Genomic DNA, 18,784 nt, shown 5'->3' with positions numbered 1-18,784 from the left:
GTTGTTGATGTATATAATGCTATATCAGGATCAAAATGGTTGAGTCTTGGGGGCATCTTTGTTGTCTAATTTAAAATTATGCAACTAGCATTCCAGTTTAAGCAAAAAATACAAAAATAGGTGTAATCCCTATTTACCCGGAAATTGCGGTTAATTGGGACGAAATGAGAAATTTGCTAGGGTTGGCACTACTTTTATTTTTATATATAGTTTTAATTTATTTATTTATTTAGTTGCACCAACAAAGTGATCATCAATAAAAAAAATTGAAAACTGACAAAAGTACATGGCAGACATCACCTCAATTATAGGTGCAATCGACAGTGCATTAACAACAAAATATATATATATTTATTTATACATATATAGTGGGCTTTCTTAGAAACGGTTTATATTTCTCCGTTCTTGGTAAGTACTTAGGGGCTGATATTTCTATCTGGGTTAAGAGATTAGGTGTGTCGGTTATTCCATGGATTAATCAGATGAATACCCCCACTCTGAACAAATATTAAATATTTTATTATGTATTACTTAGACATTTTTGTCCACCTTGAGATTTCATTGATCTTGTTACATGTCTCTGCAAAATCGAATTACTTACATTAAATTGCTTATCTATTTCAACTAAAGACTTATTCCCAATTTCGCTTCGAATAAACCAGATTTTTACCAACAAATTTAAAAAATATTGTTATAACTACATAGACAACCCTACAAACCTGTACCTATTTATACTTAGGTCGTTTCCATTTCACGTATTCTCATCCCAATTGACCCCTTTTTCGTTGTTATTTATACCTAAGACGTCCCCAATATCCCCAAAAACAACAGATTTTTACATGTATTTTTATTTAATCAAATACATTAAAACCAATAACAACGGAGATTTACCTTTAATATATATGCTGGTTCAAATACTAAATAACGTTTATAAATCATAGTCGTCTTCTATTATTATCAAATAAATAAAAGAGAGCAAAGTTTCTAGCACTAAAATAATGACCACCACAGAAAGTTAATTTGAAACGCGATTTTTTATAAGTTAGCAGCTATTATCATGCATATTCAGAGTTGTTTTGTGAACTTTCAACATTCTACTATTAAACTACAAAAAATGGAAGATTTTGCAACGAATATAAAACTTATATTGAGCGTCGAAAGATTTTCCCGGTTTTTTCCCGATTCGCCTCTCAATCCCTAATCGCCCCATTTTACCGGTACTCGACTTTACTCTTTAAGTTAAATATCGAATTGTATAATAGATTCAATATCTCAAAAGTAAGCCATTATGAGGTTTCACTTCTTCTGCTAATACTGATAAAGGAATGCGTGGAAACAACCTATATTATTCTATATGATAATAAAAATGTGTATGTCATGTCTAAATATTTATGCAAAATAACAAATAACCTACAAATTGTCAAATGACAACAAAATATCATCATGGTATAACAAACAAATGAAACACAGCCTCAGTATTAATTTAATTAATATGATTGTCACAGATGCTGTTATCTCACGGCATGCGTCCGCTCTCGCTGGACGACGGCGGCTGGCTTCGTCCGGTGATGTTCGATCCCAGCTCCCGTATCGCCCGAGACACGGCTTGTCAGATGGTCAAGTCGCTGTGTGACTCTTACGACAGAACTAAGGCAGTAAGTTGATATTTTACATCGGGAGACGGAAGTAAAAGTTAACATTAAATATATTTGTCATACAATGTCCATGTTTGTGTTGATTTTGTTCGATTATATTAACCCGTTTTAGTTCTGTGCTTATTTTTATTTAAAATGCAAAAATTGCTAAAGTATTTTTGAAAAAAAGATCTGATAAAAAACTAACATTAAGAAAGTACAAAAATTAATGCTAAATTCACAGCAGAATAATTTTAAATGGTTATTTATAAATATTTAATAACGTTATAAATGCGGGTGCTAAGACACGTCCGTACAGGTTGATATCTAATACCTAAAATCAAACTGCACAATAATCGATATTCCGACGCCCCGCACATTATACGCATTAATAGAAAATCGATCTGTCGACGGTTCGCGCTCAAAGGATGAATAAATAATATCGTGGATATTTTAGAAGAGTTGAACTTTATTAAAACAAAATACAAAACATCCTAGGTACTGATACTTCTGACCAGTTTTCTACCTCAAGTCGGTGACGCCGGAGAAGCCAGTGAACAGTTTTTACAACTATATCAAAGTAAGCTTTATTTCTTTTGAATCCGTGATTTGTTTGTAAAATAATATAACAACTAAAACTCAATTGTTCATTCAGCTTTAGCTTCTGAAGCGCCGTGGAAGCAGTTCCTCGCGTTGCGTGGTGTGCTGCAACAAATAGCTGATCTAATGACCAAGGAGATTGAACAGTTGCATCGTCTTGAAGAGACAACATTAACTTCTGATCTGGCTCAAGGTACCGTTATAGTATATATCTTAGTTTAGTTAGTGATATGAGTGAGACCCAGACCCGGCATTTAAATTATTGAAATATTTTTTCCAAATTCAATTGAGCTAAAAATGTACTAAAAAAATGTATTTAAATAACTTATGTAAAAATGGTAGTGTAGAAGAAAAAGGAATAAAAAGGACCGAATTTGAATGAAAAAGGGATTTATGATGTTGAGATTCACACTTTTGTTTTGTGCAGGTTACGCCTTGAAGCGTCTGACGGAGCTATTGGCGATGTTCCTCGAGGATGGCGGCGCCCGACGCACGTACAAGGGTAGACTGGTGGGCGCCGTGCTGGGCGGCTACCTGTCGCTGCGGCGCCTGGTCGTGCAGCGCACGCGCCTCACCGACGACACGCAAGAGAAACTACTCGAACTGCTCGAGGAGATGACTACGGGTGAGTTGGTTCTAGTCTACTCCCTCTCCACCTGTCAAATATATTTTTATTTATTGCTTAAATGGGTGAATGAGCTCACAGCCCACCTGGTGTTAAGTGGTTACTGGAGCCCATAGACATCCACAATGTAAATGCGCCACCCACCTTGAGATATAAGTTTTAAGCTCTCAAGCAATAGTTACAACGGCTGCCTCATACTTCAAACCGAAACGCATTACTGCTTCACAGCAGAAATAGGCAGGGTGGTGGTAGCTATATGCACGGAGTCACAAGAGGTCCTACCACCAGTAAAATGAAATTTACTAGCCCCTCGGTTGTAGTTTGTCGTTGACTTCGACATCTAACAAACGCTGTTGATTAATCGTTTTAATGTATTATTACCGACCATAATTGAGGAAGTTAATAAAAGCAAAGAAATTACACAGAACTGGCCTAAATATATTTCACTAAATTAACCAAAACTTCTAACAAAGTGATTTCAATCTACTGTTAACCAAAACTGTTAAAATTACACAACAAGCCTCATCAAGTTTTAATAAGAACCGCTACGCACGAACGCCACGCACAAAAAGGGGCGAAGGCAATCAATCGGATTCGTCGTACCCCCTTATGGGGGCACGGAACGGGCCTCGGGGCGAACCCCACTACCGGGGCAGAAGCTCCCTGCCACGTAGGGCAGGGGGGTATAATGCTGTTCGGACATTAAGTGGGTGGGGGGCTGGGGGGGCGAAGGCGCAGCGAGGGCTCGTTTTTATAGTGTAGCACTGGTTTCCGGTCGGGAGTTGCCTGGACTCGGTAATAGTATATTAAATATTTTTAAACAGGAACTGAAGCAGAAACAGCAGAGTTTATGGCCGTCTGTATAGAAACAGTAAAGAAGTATCCGTTGCACGATTACCGCACCCCTGTCTTTATTTTCGAACGTCTCTGCTCCATCATCTACCCGGAAGAGAACGAGATCGGAGAGTTCTTCCTCACACTTGAGAAAGATCCACAACAAGAGGACTTTTTGCAGGTGAATACACTTAAACTATCAATACTTTGCCCATTATTATAGGCTATATATAACGTTCTACAGTATACTATACATTACTTGTTTATTGTCTGCAGGGTCGAATGTTAGGAAATCCTTATTCTTCTCTCGAACCGGGCATGGGACCATTGATGCGTGATGTAAAGAACAAAATTTGCACCGACTGTGAGCTGGTAGCTTTGCTGGAAGACGACAACGGAATGGAATTGCTTGTCTGTAATAAGATCATGTCCCTCGATCTACCAGTCAAGGACGTCTACAAGAAGGTAAATAGTAAACTTGTAAAGCTTAAAATCACAAATCTACTATGATTTTGGTAAATTGTGATAAATAAACTCATAGGTATGGTGCACCTCTGGCGAAGGCGTGGACGCGATGAGAGTGGTGTACCGAATGAGAGGCTTGCTCGGTGACGCTACCGAAGAATTTGTCGAGACGCTAAGCCAAACCAATGCGGAAGCAGTCGACGATGAACAGTTGTACCGCATGGCCAACGTCTTAGCGGATTGTGGTATGTATTAATTGCGAAATTACTTTTTAATATATTTTATTTGAAGGCCTTAAATTTCGAGAAATACAAAGTAAAGTTATTATTCAAATGATTTTTGTTGTTGAAGTGAAACTTCTTTAGAATCGTTTTGATTTCAAACTCGATGAAACGAAAAAATAAGTCCATAGAGACACAAACACATAAATGTATAGGATTCAGCCGGCGAGAGAATGAGATAGAACGCATGGGACATTCTCAGTGTAGTGTTTTTTTAATACAGCATTATCTATGAGATTTTTAAAAGTAACGTGTGTATGAAACCTCTTGTAATGAATTTTAATTTAGGATTGTACGTGAAGTTAAAATATCAATTTACAGATGGCGCTACTTCATACTATAAAAGATGATTTACAATTATTTGGTAGTTTTTCATAGGAGTGGGTGATATAAATCGTATATAGATTCAATATCTATATATCGCAGCAATATCGTTGAATCCGATATCGCCCCGCACGAAATCTATATATCGATATCGGCCGATACACGATATTGCTCGATGTGATGCGCATCGCCATATCGTACCGATTCGTGAATCGAAATCTATATTTCGATATCAGCCGATACACGATATTGCTCGATGTGATGCGCATCGGCATATCGTACCGATTCGTTAATATCAGCAATATTCGTTTGGTTCGGTTCGTATCGAATCGGCCAGAGTGAGTGAGCGCACGATAGGGATATCATGTGATGAATGAAACAGAAACAGGCATTATCCATACAATTGTAAACCTTATATTTAAGTCCATATGTCTGTAGATTATTCTTAGCGTATCAGCAGGATACAATTAAGGAAAGAAGTTTCAACTTTCGACCCTAACTTGAATGCAGTATAGCCTATTTGCATCGTTGAATTTAATTTCACGCGCTTTGACCTTGAACTAGAATTTTTGGACAAGTGTTTATAAATACTTAAAAGTTTTTTGTGTTTGATTTTTAAAGTACACATTTTTCTATTTTTAGTTGAATCCAAATAATTGAGTTTATTTCTTGTGTATGTATTAAACTTTTGAAATCTACACTCTTTTGGTATATTTTGTAATTTTAAATTAAGACACAAAATACTAAAAACTGAAAATAATGTAGCAAGTCCTAAGCCTGGTAAAAGCATGAAGGAAAGTTTTTTTGATATTTTTATTTTCATGTTCTTTTTATTACTGTAAGATCATATTATAAATTGATATCAGAAAACCGACCGTATAACGTTGACTTAAATCTATATCTACTACGATATTATATCAGCGTATCGTTTCAAATCTCAAATATCATGAATCGAGAAAATCTACTAGCATCCATCAATATATAGATTCAGAAAATATATAGATTCAATATCCGATATTGATCCTCGATATATAGTTACGATTCGATACGCGGCAAAACCGATATTACCCACTCCTAGTTTTTCAATTACAGCACAGTCACATTATGCTCTGTAAATTTTACAGAGCATAATGCGATTCAGTGACGCACAATGCTGAATTATACTGAAGCTTAGTTGAGCATTATGCCGCATAATGCGCTCTTGTGCTGTAATTGGAAAACTACCATTTACTAATGACAAAATTTTAAATATACTTAGACATTTAGGATAATTGTATTTTAATTTGAAAGAGTCACTTCTACCACGTTGTACACATGTATTGTTTTTTTGTTTGGATTTATAATGACTGATATCATGTGCAGGCGGACTCGAGGTGATGTTGGAGCGGCTGTCGGCCATTAGTCGCGTGGGCGCGGCGCGCGGGCTGTGCGGCACGCTGCTGCGGCTGGTGGCGCTGTGCGCGCGCGTGCGGCGCTGCGTGCGGGTGCTGACGCGGGCGCACACGCGAGCGCTGCCCGTCCTGCTGCACGCGCTGCACCTCGCCGCCATCGACGAGAAGGATCTGCCGCGCGCGCCACTCGTCTACCAGCTGCTAGAGGTATCGAGAGTTTTACTAGTGATTCTTTACTGATAAAACAATAGCTGGAGCTCGTGTATGAAATGCCATCGTTATTTTTATCGATATTCATTATTACATTAAGACTCCCCGCGCACATAAGCAACCCGGAACTCTTGGCTGCGGCAGCCAATACAACGCGCCTGTTGCACGGCAGCCAGAGCGAGTGTTGGCGAATGTATGTGGCTGCTGTCAGTTCCCGCCAATGCATATTCGTTTTGCCATATGTTAGTTATGACACAGCATGCTTGTACAATCTCTTGTATTTAAAAAAATCGGTCTGGGTATGTATAAACATCTTTAAAACAGTTATAGAATAAGCCTTTTGAATGGCATTCTAGAAAAAAAGGATAATTCAGTGTCTTTTCTTTGCTTTGCGTTTTTTACAAGATAAAGTCCAAATCGCTCAATGAAAAGATCATAAATTGGCGTCGATTGGCTGCTATAACTGGCTGCTCAAATATTTCGGTTGCCGCAGCCAGGCTGCCTAGTGCGCGGGGAGCCTAAAAATATAATATTTTTAATTGATACTGAAAGAAATGATTTCTTCGAGAGAGCAAAACGCACAACGTTGCTACTGATCTGCGGAGGCTCATAATAGATTCAGCCCTGCATCACTGTGTTTTAATGCAAAAATTAAAAGTGTTGTAGTATAGTTAAAATAAAGTTAAATAATACAATTTAAACTTTATACATTTAATGTTACCAAATCGGATACGAAAACAATTGAATTCAAAACTGAAAGCAAACATTTATCACAAATATTTTTTTCAAATCTACAATTGTATCAATTATAACATTCACATTGATAAAAAATAAACCGTTCTTACTTAGTGAGAAAAGTTTTATGGTGTTAGTTATTCATCAACTAAAACGAAATACTCTGATAAATCCTGCAACCATTCCTTCACCTTGAAATAAATAAATAAACCATTTTGCCCTAAAAAGTTGTAACCAAATGGTTGTCGTTTAACAGATTATGGAACGTATTTTAACCGTCGCCGCGAGTGAAAGTCTGGAGTCGTTCTTGCAATTCTCACTCACGTTTGGCGGACCCGAATATGTGCAAGCACTGCTCAACTGCACCGAATGCCCTGGTAATTAAAATATATAATTATTCTACAACTAAATAAAACTATGCTAAAAAAATATGATCAACCCGTGAATTTTGAAGTCGTCGTGGCCTCAAGGATAAGACGTCCGGTGCATTCGTATCTAGCGATGCACCTGTGTTCGAATCCCGCAGGCGGTTACCGATTTTTCTAATGAAATACGTACTCAACAAACGTTCACGATTGACTTCGCACGGTGAAGGAATAACATCGTGTAATAAAAATCAAACCCGCAAAATTATAATTTGCGTAATTAATGATGGTAAGACCTCTTGTGCATCCGCACGGGTAGGTATCACCACCCTGCCTATTTCTATGCCTATGTGGGGCAGCCGTTGTAATTATACTGAGACCTTAGAACTTATATCTCAAGGTGGGTGGTGCATTTACGTTGTAGATGTCTATGGGCTCCAGTAACCACTTAACACCAGGTGGGCTGTGAGGTCGTCCACACATCAAAGCAATAAAAAAAATTGTTTTCTAGGAATACGCAACAATTCAGTAGCCCTCGGACATCTGACTCGTGTCCTAGCTGCACTCGTCTACGGCAATGACCTCAAAATGGCTATGCTGGTTGATCACTTCAAACCCGTGCTGGACTTCGACAAACTCGATTCTGAACAATGGACAGAGGAGGAATTCCGTATGGAGCTGTTCTGTGTGCTCTGCGCGAACATTGAGCGGAATTCGATCGGAGGCACCCTGAAGGACTACCTCATATCGCTTGGGGTTGTTCGTGATGCACTCGAGTATATTGTGGTAAGGTTTTTTTTTGTTACTTTAAAAACATAATCTATGGTTGCCGTTGTATTCAGCTGCTAACTACTGCTGTCTCTGCTAGCCATGGCTGTTGAGAAGAAACTCAAATAACTCTTAATAGGTAATTGTTGTTTACTAGCTAACCAGGCAGACTTCGTAGTGCCTCAATCGATAAATAAAATACCTAAACTTTTGTATAAAATAAACTTAAAAGAAACAAAAGGAATACGTCCGACGGGGGAGACATCAAAGGAAAAACAAAATTGTAATTTTATTTAATTCCGAGCATTTTCATATTTATCTACCTTTTAAACCTTCTCTGGACTTCCACAAATAATTCAAGACCAAAATTAGCCAAATCGGTCCAGCCGTTCTCGAGTTTTAGGGAGACTAACGAACAGTAATTCGTTTTTATATATATAGATTACGTAATTATTTGTCATTTCCAGAAACACGCTCCATGCGTAAAGCCGACCTTAGTGTGCTCTGATTCGGACGATCTTAAAGAGTTCATCAGTCGTCCCGCTCTCAAATATATACTACGCTTCCTCACCGGACTTGCTGCTGATCATGAACCAACTCAAGTAAGTTTTCATCGATTACGTTTATTAGATTGGGTGAATGGAGATTGACTAAGTTCGTTACATGCTTGTCGTATATCTAAAACAAAGAAAACTGAATGTAATGTTAATCATAAATAAAGAGAAAGTTTGTTTGCATTTAAAATATATGTGTTTGTAATTTAAATATTTTTATTATGTTTCATGCAAATATAAAACTTAAGTTTTTTATTTATTTGTATGACAAGGCTATGCCTTGTTTAAGTACATTGCTGCTAAAATTACAATTTGTTCAGATGCTGGTATGCGAGAAAGTTATTCCGATTGTGCATCGTCTGGAACAAGTGTCTTCTGGTGAACACGTGGGATCCCTCGCCGAGAACCTGCTCGAAGCGCTACGGTCTCAGCCGCAGTGCGCAGCCAAAATACAACAAGTCCGAGAATTCACCAGACAGGTCTGTGGTTGTAGAGGGGATTTGTATATATTCGATTAGCTTTAGGATTTGTTTTTATAGTCGATCCTGTAGACCGAATGGTAAAGAGTCGACGTCGTAGTGCTTCGTAGAATCTACCACCGGATCGGAAAACGCGATCCACTGAGAAGACCCGCTGAAAACTCAGTGGGCTGTGTCTATGGGTTAATTTACTCGTCGAACCCTTCGTTGCAAGCGACGGGTTCGACGGGAACGATGACCGGTGCTTGTGGTACCTAAAAGCACCGTTAATGGATAGGGAGGATCCGAAATGACGTGTTTTGGGCGACGTCGACTGCCTTCCATTCTGTCCGCAGGATCGGGAATGTAATTACCGGCGGCCACGATGAGGGTTCTCGTGTCGTGCCGCTTTGTCGAAGGTGATACATGTACATGATTGTATGAACACAGGAGAAGAAACGGTTAGCGATGGCGGTTCGCGAGCGGCAGCTGGGCGCGCTGGGCATGCGCAGCAACGAGCGCGGGCAGGTCACGGCGCACTGCTCCCTCACGCAGCAGGTCGCCGACCTCGCCGAGGAGGCGGGCGCCGTCTGCTGCATCTGTCGCGAGGGATACAAGTACCAACCCACCAAGGTAATCGACGACATGCATACAAATGCCTACATACATAAAATTTGTACATATTAGCGATCATTCCAAAAGTATTTTTAATTTCACATCAATGAAATGGTAAATCTCAAGCGGGCATAGATAATACATTTATCTTGAGAATTGAAGTCTATGTGTTAATTGTATAATAATTACGCAAATAATTTTCTTTTGTGATTTTGACAACGATAAAATTCCTTGAATGCGGTACATTTTCAAGGCTATCAGTTATGTACGTATTTTATTAGAAAAATTGGTGTCCGGCTACGTGATATGGACAGGCGTAGTCGTATCACTTGTTATAAGTACATCAGATATGTCATCGCTTAGACCATGAATATTACATAAATAAATTCGTTAATAGGTGCTCGGTATCTACACATTCACGAAGCGTTGCCCGATCGACGAGTACGAAGCCCGCGCCCGCAAGACGCTCGGCTACACCACCGTCTCCCACTACAACATCGTGCACGTGGAGTGCCACATGGCCGCCGTTAGACTCGCACGAGCCAGGTGATTATATATATACATAAACTAGCGACCCGCCCACGCTTCGCTTCGGAAACTGTAATTTATTATTGATTTGTCCACTATTTAATGGATGTTATTATACATATAAACCTTCCTCTTCAATCACTCTATCTATTAAAAAAAATCGCAACAAAATCCGTTGCGTAGTTTTAAAGATTTATGCATACATATGGGTTATAGGGACAGAGAAAGCGACTTTGTTTTATACTATGTAGTGATACATACGTACATACATATGTTAATGGTTGTTCGAAATCCTAACACGTATACATGTAAAATAAAACATTACGTTATCATTTGAATTAACGTTGCTGGTAAGCAAATGTGTCGAAGTTTAACTTCTGTAGTTATATTTGTGAGAAGTGACACTTCTGTGATTAAGAGAGCCGTTTTCGGTATCTGCGACGTAAACGTTTTATTTTGAATCCTGTAATGCTTATTGTGTTTTTTTTTAATACTGAGAGAGGTCACGTTATAAGTAATATTGATTTCTTTGATTGTAGAGATGAGTGGGAGAGTGCCGCTTTGCAAAACGCCTCGACGCGTTGTAACGGACTGTTGCCGTTGTGGGGGCCGCACGTGCCGGAGTCTGCCTTCGCCAGCTGTCTGGCTCGTCACACAACTTACATACAGGTGAAAATGCGTTTTTAACTGGAATTGGTCCATATACGAGCAGAACTCGCGAAGCTCCGCAGTGCGATACCCACTCGTCAATATCGCTGGTATTCCAGAATTGCACGCCAGCAATTGCAAATAAGCGGAAGTACCTGACCGGAAATGTTTATCTTAAATTACGAAATTCTTAAGATATTATACCGTCGTTCGTAGGCACCGACACAATTGACGTTACTGAAGTCAGTTTGCGATGAGTTATCGCAATAATCATTTAGTTTGCAAGATAGATTCCCTACAGAGCGTAAATAGGTAATTCATATAAACGTAATCTATCTATCTAGCTTCTATCTATATATATAAAAATGAATTGCTTTTCGTTAGTCTCGCTAAAACTCGAGAACGGCTGGACCGATTTGGCTAATTTTGGTCTTGAATTATTTGTCGAAGTCCAGAGAAGGTTTAAAAGGTAGATAAATATGAAAATACTCGGAATTAATTAAAAATAACAATTTTGTTATCTCTTTAATGTGTCCCCGGACGGATCGGATCGGATCCGTCGGACGGATTTTTTTTGTTTTCAGTTTATTTTATACCAAAGTTTAGGTCTTTTATTTATCGATTGAGGCACTACGAAGTCTGCCGGGTCAGCTAGTAGAACCATAATAATTTTCAAACTTATAATTTTAATTAATTATAGTCGAATTTCGACTACTGCGATCCCGCAGTGATTCTCACTGGTATAAATAAATACAGGAGTGCACCGGTCACCGCGACATCAGTCACCTGGGCACGCTGCACGACCTCAAGCTGCTGCTGCTGCGGTTCGCGCGCGGCCGGACCTTCCACGACGACACCGGCGGCGGCGGCCCGCTCTCCAACATGCAGCTCGTGCCGGCCCTGCTCCACATGGCGCTATACGTCATCAACACGTGCGTACTCGCTGTCCAAGAACAACCCCAACCAATATTGTTGTAAATCCGTATTGTCCGCGCGGATAGATACCACCACCCTGCTTATTTCTGCCGTGAAGCTGTAATGCGTTTCGGATTGAAGGGTGGAGCAGCCGTTGTAAGAGACCTTCGAACTTATATCTCAAGGTGTGTTTCGCATTTACGTTGTAGATGTCTATGGGCTGCAGTAACCACTTAACACCAGGTGGGCTGTGAGCTCGTCCACCCATCTAAGCAATAAAAAAAAGACCTGGATCTGCACTAGCACTAGCACTGCATAAAATAACATGTAATTATTTTTTTCTAAGAGAATAGTAGGCAACAAATACAAAATAATCAGATAGAGCAGCCTTTCCCAAAGTGGGCGATAACGCCCCCTTGTAGGCGCTGCAGTCCTAAAGAGGGGAGGTAAGAGACCCAGAAAAAAATGGGGGCGTTGTGTAGAGGCTTGGTAGGCTATTTGTAATTTCATCTAGGAGGACTCTTAGACTCCGACTGAGCTCTCACTATAGTAGTTTTTAAGTTGGTGAAAAAATGGGAGCGCTAGAACATAATCTATTCTCAAAGTGGGCAATAGGCAAAATAATTTTGGGAGCCCCTACAATTTAAACACGTGCAAAAGTAAAATACTGGTAGTTTGTAGTACAATGCTGATGAATGCACGCAGGAGCCGCGTGGCTGCGCGCGAGGTATCTGCGCTGGAGACGTACTTGGGCTGTGCGCCCAGCCGCCTGTTAGAGTCGTGCCACGAAGCCGAAGGCCCGCTCTACTATCTCACACTCATGCTGACGCTCTACCCTCATTCCAAGTAAGTACAAGCGTAAATTATAACAAAATATTTGCCATCAAATCAGCTCTACCAGTGTTGATACGGATTGTCATCCCACATTGGTAGTTACGATTATCTGTCGCTGAGCATTTCGGTTGAAAGGGAGGTGCACCGTCTTAAGCTAAGGGTTCCGGTAATCACTTAAATGGGCCATGAGCTTGTGTTAATGAAATGCTTTTGTTTATTACATTTTATATGTATACATTGGCGGACTTCATGTTGCCAGTCGACCAAAATAAATGTTGAAAAAAGAATGTTAGGTGCATTGATATATAAATTGAACACATAAACACATACACTAAAAGCAATATGAATGTATTTAAATTGAAATAAATAAATAAACGAAACGTGGGAAATACTATAGTGGCTACAATGAACGCAAAATTAAACCGTAAACATAGTTTGAATTTTACATAAACTTAAAAAGAAACTTTAATACCAAATAAACATTATTACTGCACTTTAATGTTTCTACATTGTTTCTCAAGTTGAATTTGTGAATGATAAAGATAATGACTCTGTTCAGATGGCGTACTCAGAAGATCGACCAACTGAAGCGCATGATACTGCTGGGGCAGGTCCGCGCGACCGGGCCGGGCGGGGCGCCGCGCCGCGCGCTCGTCGGCGAGGACCGCGAGCCCAAGCCCTGGGCCGAATACAAACCCTACGTCACCTTCCACGCCGTCGTCGATCTACTCTATAATGTCATGTTCAAGGTTAGTTGCGTGCAGTACTTGGTACGGAGGTAACCCTCATACACAGCCCACTGAGTTTCTCGCCGGATCTTCTCAGTGGGTCGCGTTTCCGATCCGGTGGTAGATTCTGCGAGGCACTGCTCTAATTAAGGTTCGTATTAGCAACGTCGTCAGGTTTGAGCCCCGTGAGCTCACCTACTAGTTAAAGTTACGCTACAATAGCCTCTTAAGGACAGCCTTGAGAACCTTTTTTTATGCTGATAGCATAGGTAGAAAAAGAAAAAAAGGCCAAAGGTCAATTAAATAATAACGTTCACTGAATACGTAGTTAGTTGCATGTACATTTTTATGCTAGTCCCAAAATCGATTGTCAGTTTTACTTAATGGCCACCTCAGCCATGCGAATATGGGCCCGTAATGTGCATTGACATTTGTAAAAAGTGGCAACTGACGTATTATGAAGCGACAAGTATAAAAATATAAATACCCTACAAACAAAAAATAAACATACATTATTAGAAATAAGTGGTAATATATTCAAAACACGCTGTTATTTTTTTTTTATATTCTCAATATTCAGACAGTTTTAAGAAGATGAATTTGATTTTCAGAGCGTATCGGCGGCGACAGTGGAGCAATGGCCCGTCAAGCTAGCGGAATACATCCGCCACAACGACGAGGCCAACGCGAAGGCGGCCGAACGCGTCGTGACCACTCTCACCGACGAGCTGCTGCCCTGCGCTTCCTTTGCCGAGTTCTGCGACGCGGCCGGCCTGCTGCGCGACCTGCCCGACCCTGACGCCTTCATACGGGCCACCATCGAGGAGATGCCTTGAGGAAGGCCCCGGGTCACGCAGTGCCACAACGGATGTATGACCGGCTAACCTTACCCAATGATTCATTAATCAACTTTATGCTGGGGCTACATTAGCGGGCGAAGATTAAGCGATACATCGTGCCGGGCTGTGTTGTGTGCGACAGAGTCGTGATTTAAATACAATTAATTGATTTTCAAGATGGGTGGCGCATTTACGTTGTAGATGTCTATGGGCTCCAGTAACCACTTAACACCAGGTGGGCTGTGAGCTCGTCCACCCATCTAAGCAATAAAATTTTTTTTAATGAATTTCAACACTTTTTAGTTTCTCCACTCCACGGTGTACAAGAAAACAAGCACGTTCGTATCGCATTAAAATCTGGACGACACTGAAGTGACGTAGGTGTAGCCACCTAAGTGAATATTGTCGCGACAAATCCCTTTGATACGCGTCAGTTTACCGACACTGTAGTACATCCGATAGTGCATCGTCTTCGCCCGAATACTACGCAATACAACAATCTACTCGGCTACACGAATATTCGCCGTAGCCCGCTAATGTAGCCCCAGCATTACACAGCATTTCACGCGCGTTCCATCTCGTCACTCAAACATGATCGATTTGATTTCAACTAATATGATTTTAAAAATCACTAGCCGTGAAATAGCTGAGTACGTCCTGAGGTTAGCCTGGTCTATTACGGGCACTGCGTCGACGCATCCATTCTCTGTTTGGTCAGGGACTCTTTCTCTAAATAAAAACATGTTTACTTGTAACAATATTCGTTAAATTAACAATAGCGTTTGAACCAATATAATTGAACCGGCTTATATTCTTGAAAATTAATAGTGTGTTATTTGGGCTTTGAATGTAATCGTTGCTTTTTATATCGCGATCAAATAAATAGTTTCAGCTTGTGGTTTTGTTTTATTTTGATTGTGGAATTGAAAGGAGAAAGACTAGGGGACTCATTTAGCGTGTCTCCTAAACCACGACTGCTTCAGGGATCATATACATATATTATAAACAGTAACAGTGATATTCTCGATAGCTGATTAAAAGAGTACTACGATTTCTTCTTGTTAATTCTTGAATACGAGGAAGGGCTTGGCGAAAAAATGTTTACTGGTGGTAGGACCTCTTATGAGTCCGCACGGATAGGTAACACCACCTCGCCTATTTCTGCCGGTGAGCAGTAATGCGTTTCGATTTGAAGAGTAGGGCAGCCGTTGTAACTAATAGTTACTAACTATCCTGAAACCTTAGAACTTATATCTCAAGATGGGTGGCGCATTTACGTTGTAGATGTCTATGGGCTCCAGTAACCATTCAACACCAGGTGGGCTGTGAGTTCGTCCACCCATCAAAGGAATAAAAAAAAACCCACAGACACAGCTCACTGAGTTTCTCGCCGGATCTTCTCAACTGGTCGCGTTTCCAATCCGGTGGTAGATTCTGCGAAGCACTGCTCTTGCTAGGGTTAGTGTTAGCAACGTCGTCAGGTTTGAGCCCCGTGAGCTCAACTACTTGTTAAGATTACGCTGAAATGGTCTCTCAATACCATCATCACCTTAGGTAGGAAAAGAAACTTGACGATTATAACGAATCGAAGTCATATCCTGACGAATTGAAGTACCATTTTTCTCCTACCTACGCTGCAAGTTCGGTTTTCGTCCCGCTGTACAGGGAAGAAAGTCTTAACTTTTCCTCCCTGGGTACTAACAAGTGCGCATGCGCGTTAGTGTCTAGGTCTGCTCTCACGCACCTAAAATTCTCCGCCGTTATTGTGCTCGGGTAATTTGCAATATTGTGTTTAGTATAAAAGTGAAATAAACAAATGGCAATAAAATTTAATAGTGAAGTATTAAACAAAGATGAGTTCATCAGAAAATTCTTATTCAATTAGTAGTAGTTTATTTAAAAATTAAAAAACAGTTCCATTGTTTTTTTTATGAGTTTTTTTACAATGTCGAACTTTCGGCCTGGTAGGAGAAAAAATAGTATGTGCACCGCGGGAAAAAAGTAGGACATCATTTTACACGCGTGAGGAAATGTCCAACTTTTCTCCCTTGGTGCACAATATACTATTGTTTATTATATATTACTTAAAAGAAAATTTGTAATATCTTCTCATTAACCATAAATTATGTGAAGTTGTCAAAAATCTTTGCACTGAAACGAGACTAATCTCACCCCGATCATTCTCTTCGGCCAAGCTATACCCTGAGCCAGGAAGGTCAAGTACCTACCTGTGAGTACAAGAAGTAAGTCACAGTGGATGCATCCACGAAATTCCGCCCGCATATAAAATCATTCCGCGACCGTGCCGCGTTTATTCTCGGTAGACTCTATCCCATGATCTGTAAGCGGAGTAAAATGTCCCTTTGGAACAAGATGACGCTTTACAAAACTTGCATAAAGCCCGTCATAACTTACGCGAGTGTGGTGTTCGCTCACGTGGCCTGCATACACTTAGATGCCCTCCAATCCCTACAATCCCGTTTTTGCAAGTTAGCAGTCGGGGCTCCGTAGTTCGTAAGGAACGTTGACCTATACGGCGATGTGAGCCTCGAATCAATCAGAATACACATATTCAGTCACAGTCAGCGTCGGAACGGTACTTCGATAAGACTAAGCGTCATGATAATCGCCTTATCGTTGCCGCCGCTAACTCCTCGAATCCTGATCACGCAGGAGCCAGTCACCGTCGACGCCCTAGACATGTCCTTACGGATCCATCAGATCCAATAACCTTGGCATTAGACGCCTTTAGCTCTAACACTAGGAGCAGGCTTAGAGACCCCGGTAACCGTACTCGTCGAACTCGGCAAAGAGTTCGACGCGCAACCTAGCCTAAACATAACCCGCTGAGTTTCTTGCCGGATTTTTTCAGCGGGTAGCGATTCCTATCCCATAGTAGATTCATTCGCGAAGCAATTACTCTTGTTAGCGTTCAGGTAGCTGTTAGCGAATTCCACCCCTCCTGGCTGAGCCTTTACTCACCCACCTGTTCTGGTGAAACTGGAAAGGCTTCCGAGCCCACCAGTAGGTAATCAATCATTAAAAAAATTAAGACCAGACCAATCGTGCGGACGAGTTACCGCGCGTGTAACCACAGCATTATGTCAGAGCCACGCAAGATTTTATTAAAGAATTTAGCGACTAAATATGAAAAACGTACAGTTCATAAAAGATAACAAGTATTCCCACGACCCACGTTCTCGGTCAAGGTTCGTCAAAACTTTGAAGTTGATGTCACAGCTCAACAAACATTTACTGACACGCATCTTTTATTTTACGAGTGCATTACACCTGACTTTAAAAGCTCTCTCGTAAGTAGGTCAAAGCTCACTTGTCGCGCGGCGTGACAATGCTGCAGATGCGCCCTTGACTTGTCAACGAATCATTTTTAACTTTAACAGAATTTGTTGCGAAGGCGCAGCTGCTGATTGTGCTGCCAGCGATTAGACATGCACAGTCACGATATTGCGAAATAAAAGGACATGATTTAGATGAACAAATCTATTAAATGCTTTAGGATTTATTGTACTATTTTTTTACACTGGAATTTTGTAGATAATAATAAAATTAAAATAACACTAGCGTTGTTTTTTTTCCAACAATGACAGAGGAGACCCGCAACCCACCTGATGCAGCGGTGCTGGGATGCTGCTGTCTACCAATTAGTTTCATTTTTAAAGTTTGTACTAAATAATAAACGTTCAATAAAACTGAGTACACTGGTCGCGTAGGTGTTCCATACATCTCGATCACATTAACATCCAATAACATTTCATTAGCCATTTCATTGTTTGTCGCTGTGACAATGAAACAACGTTGCAAAATTACAAATTATACTTGTAAATCATGTGGGTTAATAATTGCAAATTGCAATTAGGTGACAGATGCGAATATTGTTGACTTGTTTAAGGTACGCGCCTGGCAATTAGCATTGTGAATGATTGTGAAAGTTGGTTTTGGTCTATGTGTCAAACAAAGGACACTTATTGTGAAGACTAATTGAGTTTTACACTGTGTATAAAAACATTCATTGTCATATTTATCTATGCGTATATTTATTGTTGGAATTGTAACATTTTTAATTGCAGACATTGCAGTTGAAATTAGTGTATGGCAGTAGAAGTATGGATGAACACAATATGTCTATGGTTTGATTAATTAGATTTTCCGTTGTAGGTACTATTTTTTTCAACGAATTGCAATTCGAGTTTTAATTTTCAAGTTCTAATAACGTCAACAAATTTCAATTTAAATGGCATGCCGTTTTGCAGTTGAGGTTAATTATTTGCCACTACATCATTTCGAAGAAATATTCGAAATGAAATAAAAATGTGTAATTTCCTGCACCGGCGTGAATTTGAGATGACAGCTGTATTTAAGGAATTGGTGGGATTAAGATCGTATGTATTATAAATGAAGAAAACAGCATAATG

At 40.2% G+C, this 18,784-nt stretch overlaps 1 protein-coding gene across 4 annotated transcripts in view; it reads left to right on the top strand.

Moving 5' to 3' along the window:
* poe (E3 ubiquitin-protein ligase-like protein poe) overlaps positions 1-15,246 on the top strand; it is a 59,804-nt gene extending 44,558 nt beyond the window's left edge. For all 4 annotated transcript variants that reach the window (XM_089733095.1, XM_089733094.1, XM_089733096.1 and 1 more), the window contains 19 exons: positions 1,506-1,655; positions 2,133-2,214; positions 2,290-2,427; positions 2,662-2,859; positions 3,684-3,874; positions 3,970-4,158; positions 4,235-4,403; positions 6,126-6,361; positions 7,356-7,476; positions 7,976-8,250; positions 8,700-8,834; positions 9,107-9,265; positions 9,695-9,877; positions 10,257-10,405; positions 10,927-11,056; positions 11,792-11,967; positions 12,656-12,796; positions 13,344-13,533; positions 14,124-15,246. In XM_089733095.1, coding sequence (XP_089589221.1) covers positions 1,506-1,655; positions 2,133-2,214; positions 2,290-2,427; positions 2,662-2,859; positions 3,684-3,874; positions 3,970-4,158; positions 4,235-4,403; positions 6,126-6,361; positions 7,356-7,476; positions 7,976-8,250; positions 8,700-8,834; positions 9,107-9,265; positions 9,695-9,877; positions 10,257-10,405; positions 10,927-11,056; positions 11,792-11,967; positions 12,656-12,796; positions 13,344-13,533; positions 14,124-14,348 — 3,237 coding nt within the window. In that variant the 3' untranslated portion in view covers positions 14,349-15,246. The remainder of the gene's footprint in view (positions 1-1,505; positions 1,656-2,132; positions 2,215-2,289; positions 2,428-2,661; positions 2,860-3,683; positions 3,875-3,969; positions 4,159-4,234; positions 4,404-6,125; positions 6,362-7,355; positions 7,477-7,975; positions 8,251-8,699; positions 8,835-9,106; positions 9,266-9,694; positions 9,878-10,256; positions 10,406-10,926; positions 11,057-11,791; positions 11,968-12,655; positions 12,797-13,343; positions 13,534-14,123) is intronic.
* The last annotated feature ends 3,538 nt before the right edge of the window (positions 15,247-18,784 follow it).

This window comes from Bombyx mandarina, chromosome 15 (assembly GCF_030267445.1).
Source record: "Bombyx mandarina strain Sakado chromosome 15, ASM3026744v2".
Classification (NCBI taxonomy): Eukaryota; Metazoa; Arthropoda; class Insecta; order Lepidoptera; family Bombycidae; genus Bombyx; species Bombyx mandarina.
This window is presented reverse-complemented; position numbering and strand designations above follow the sequence as displayed.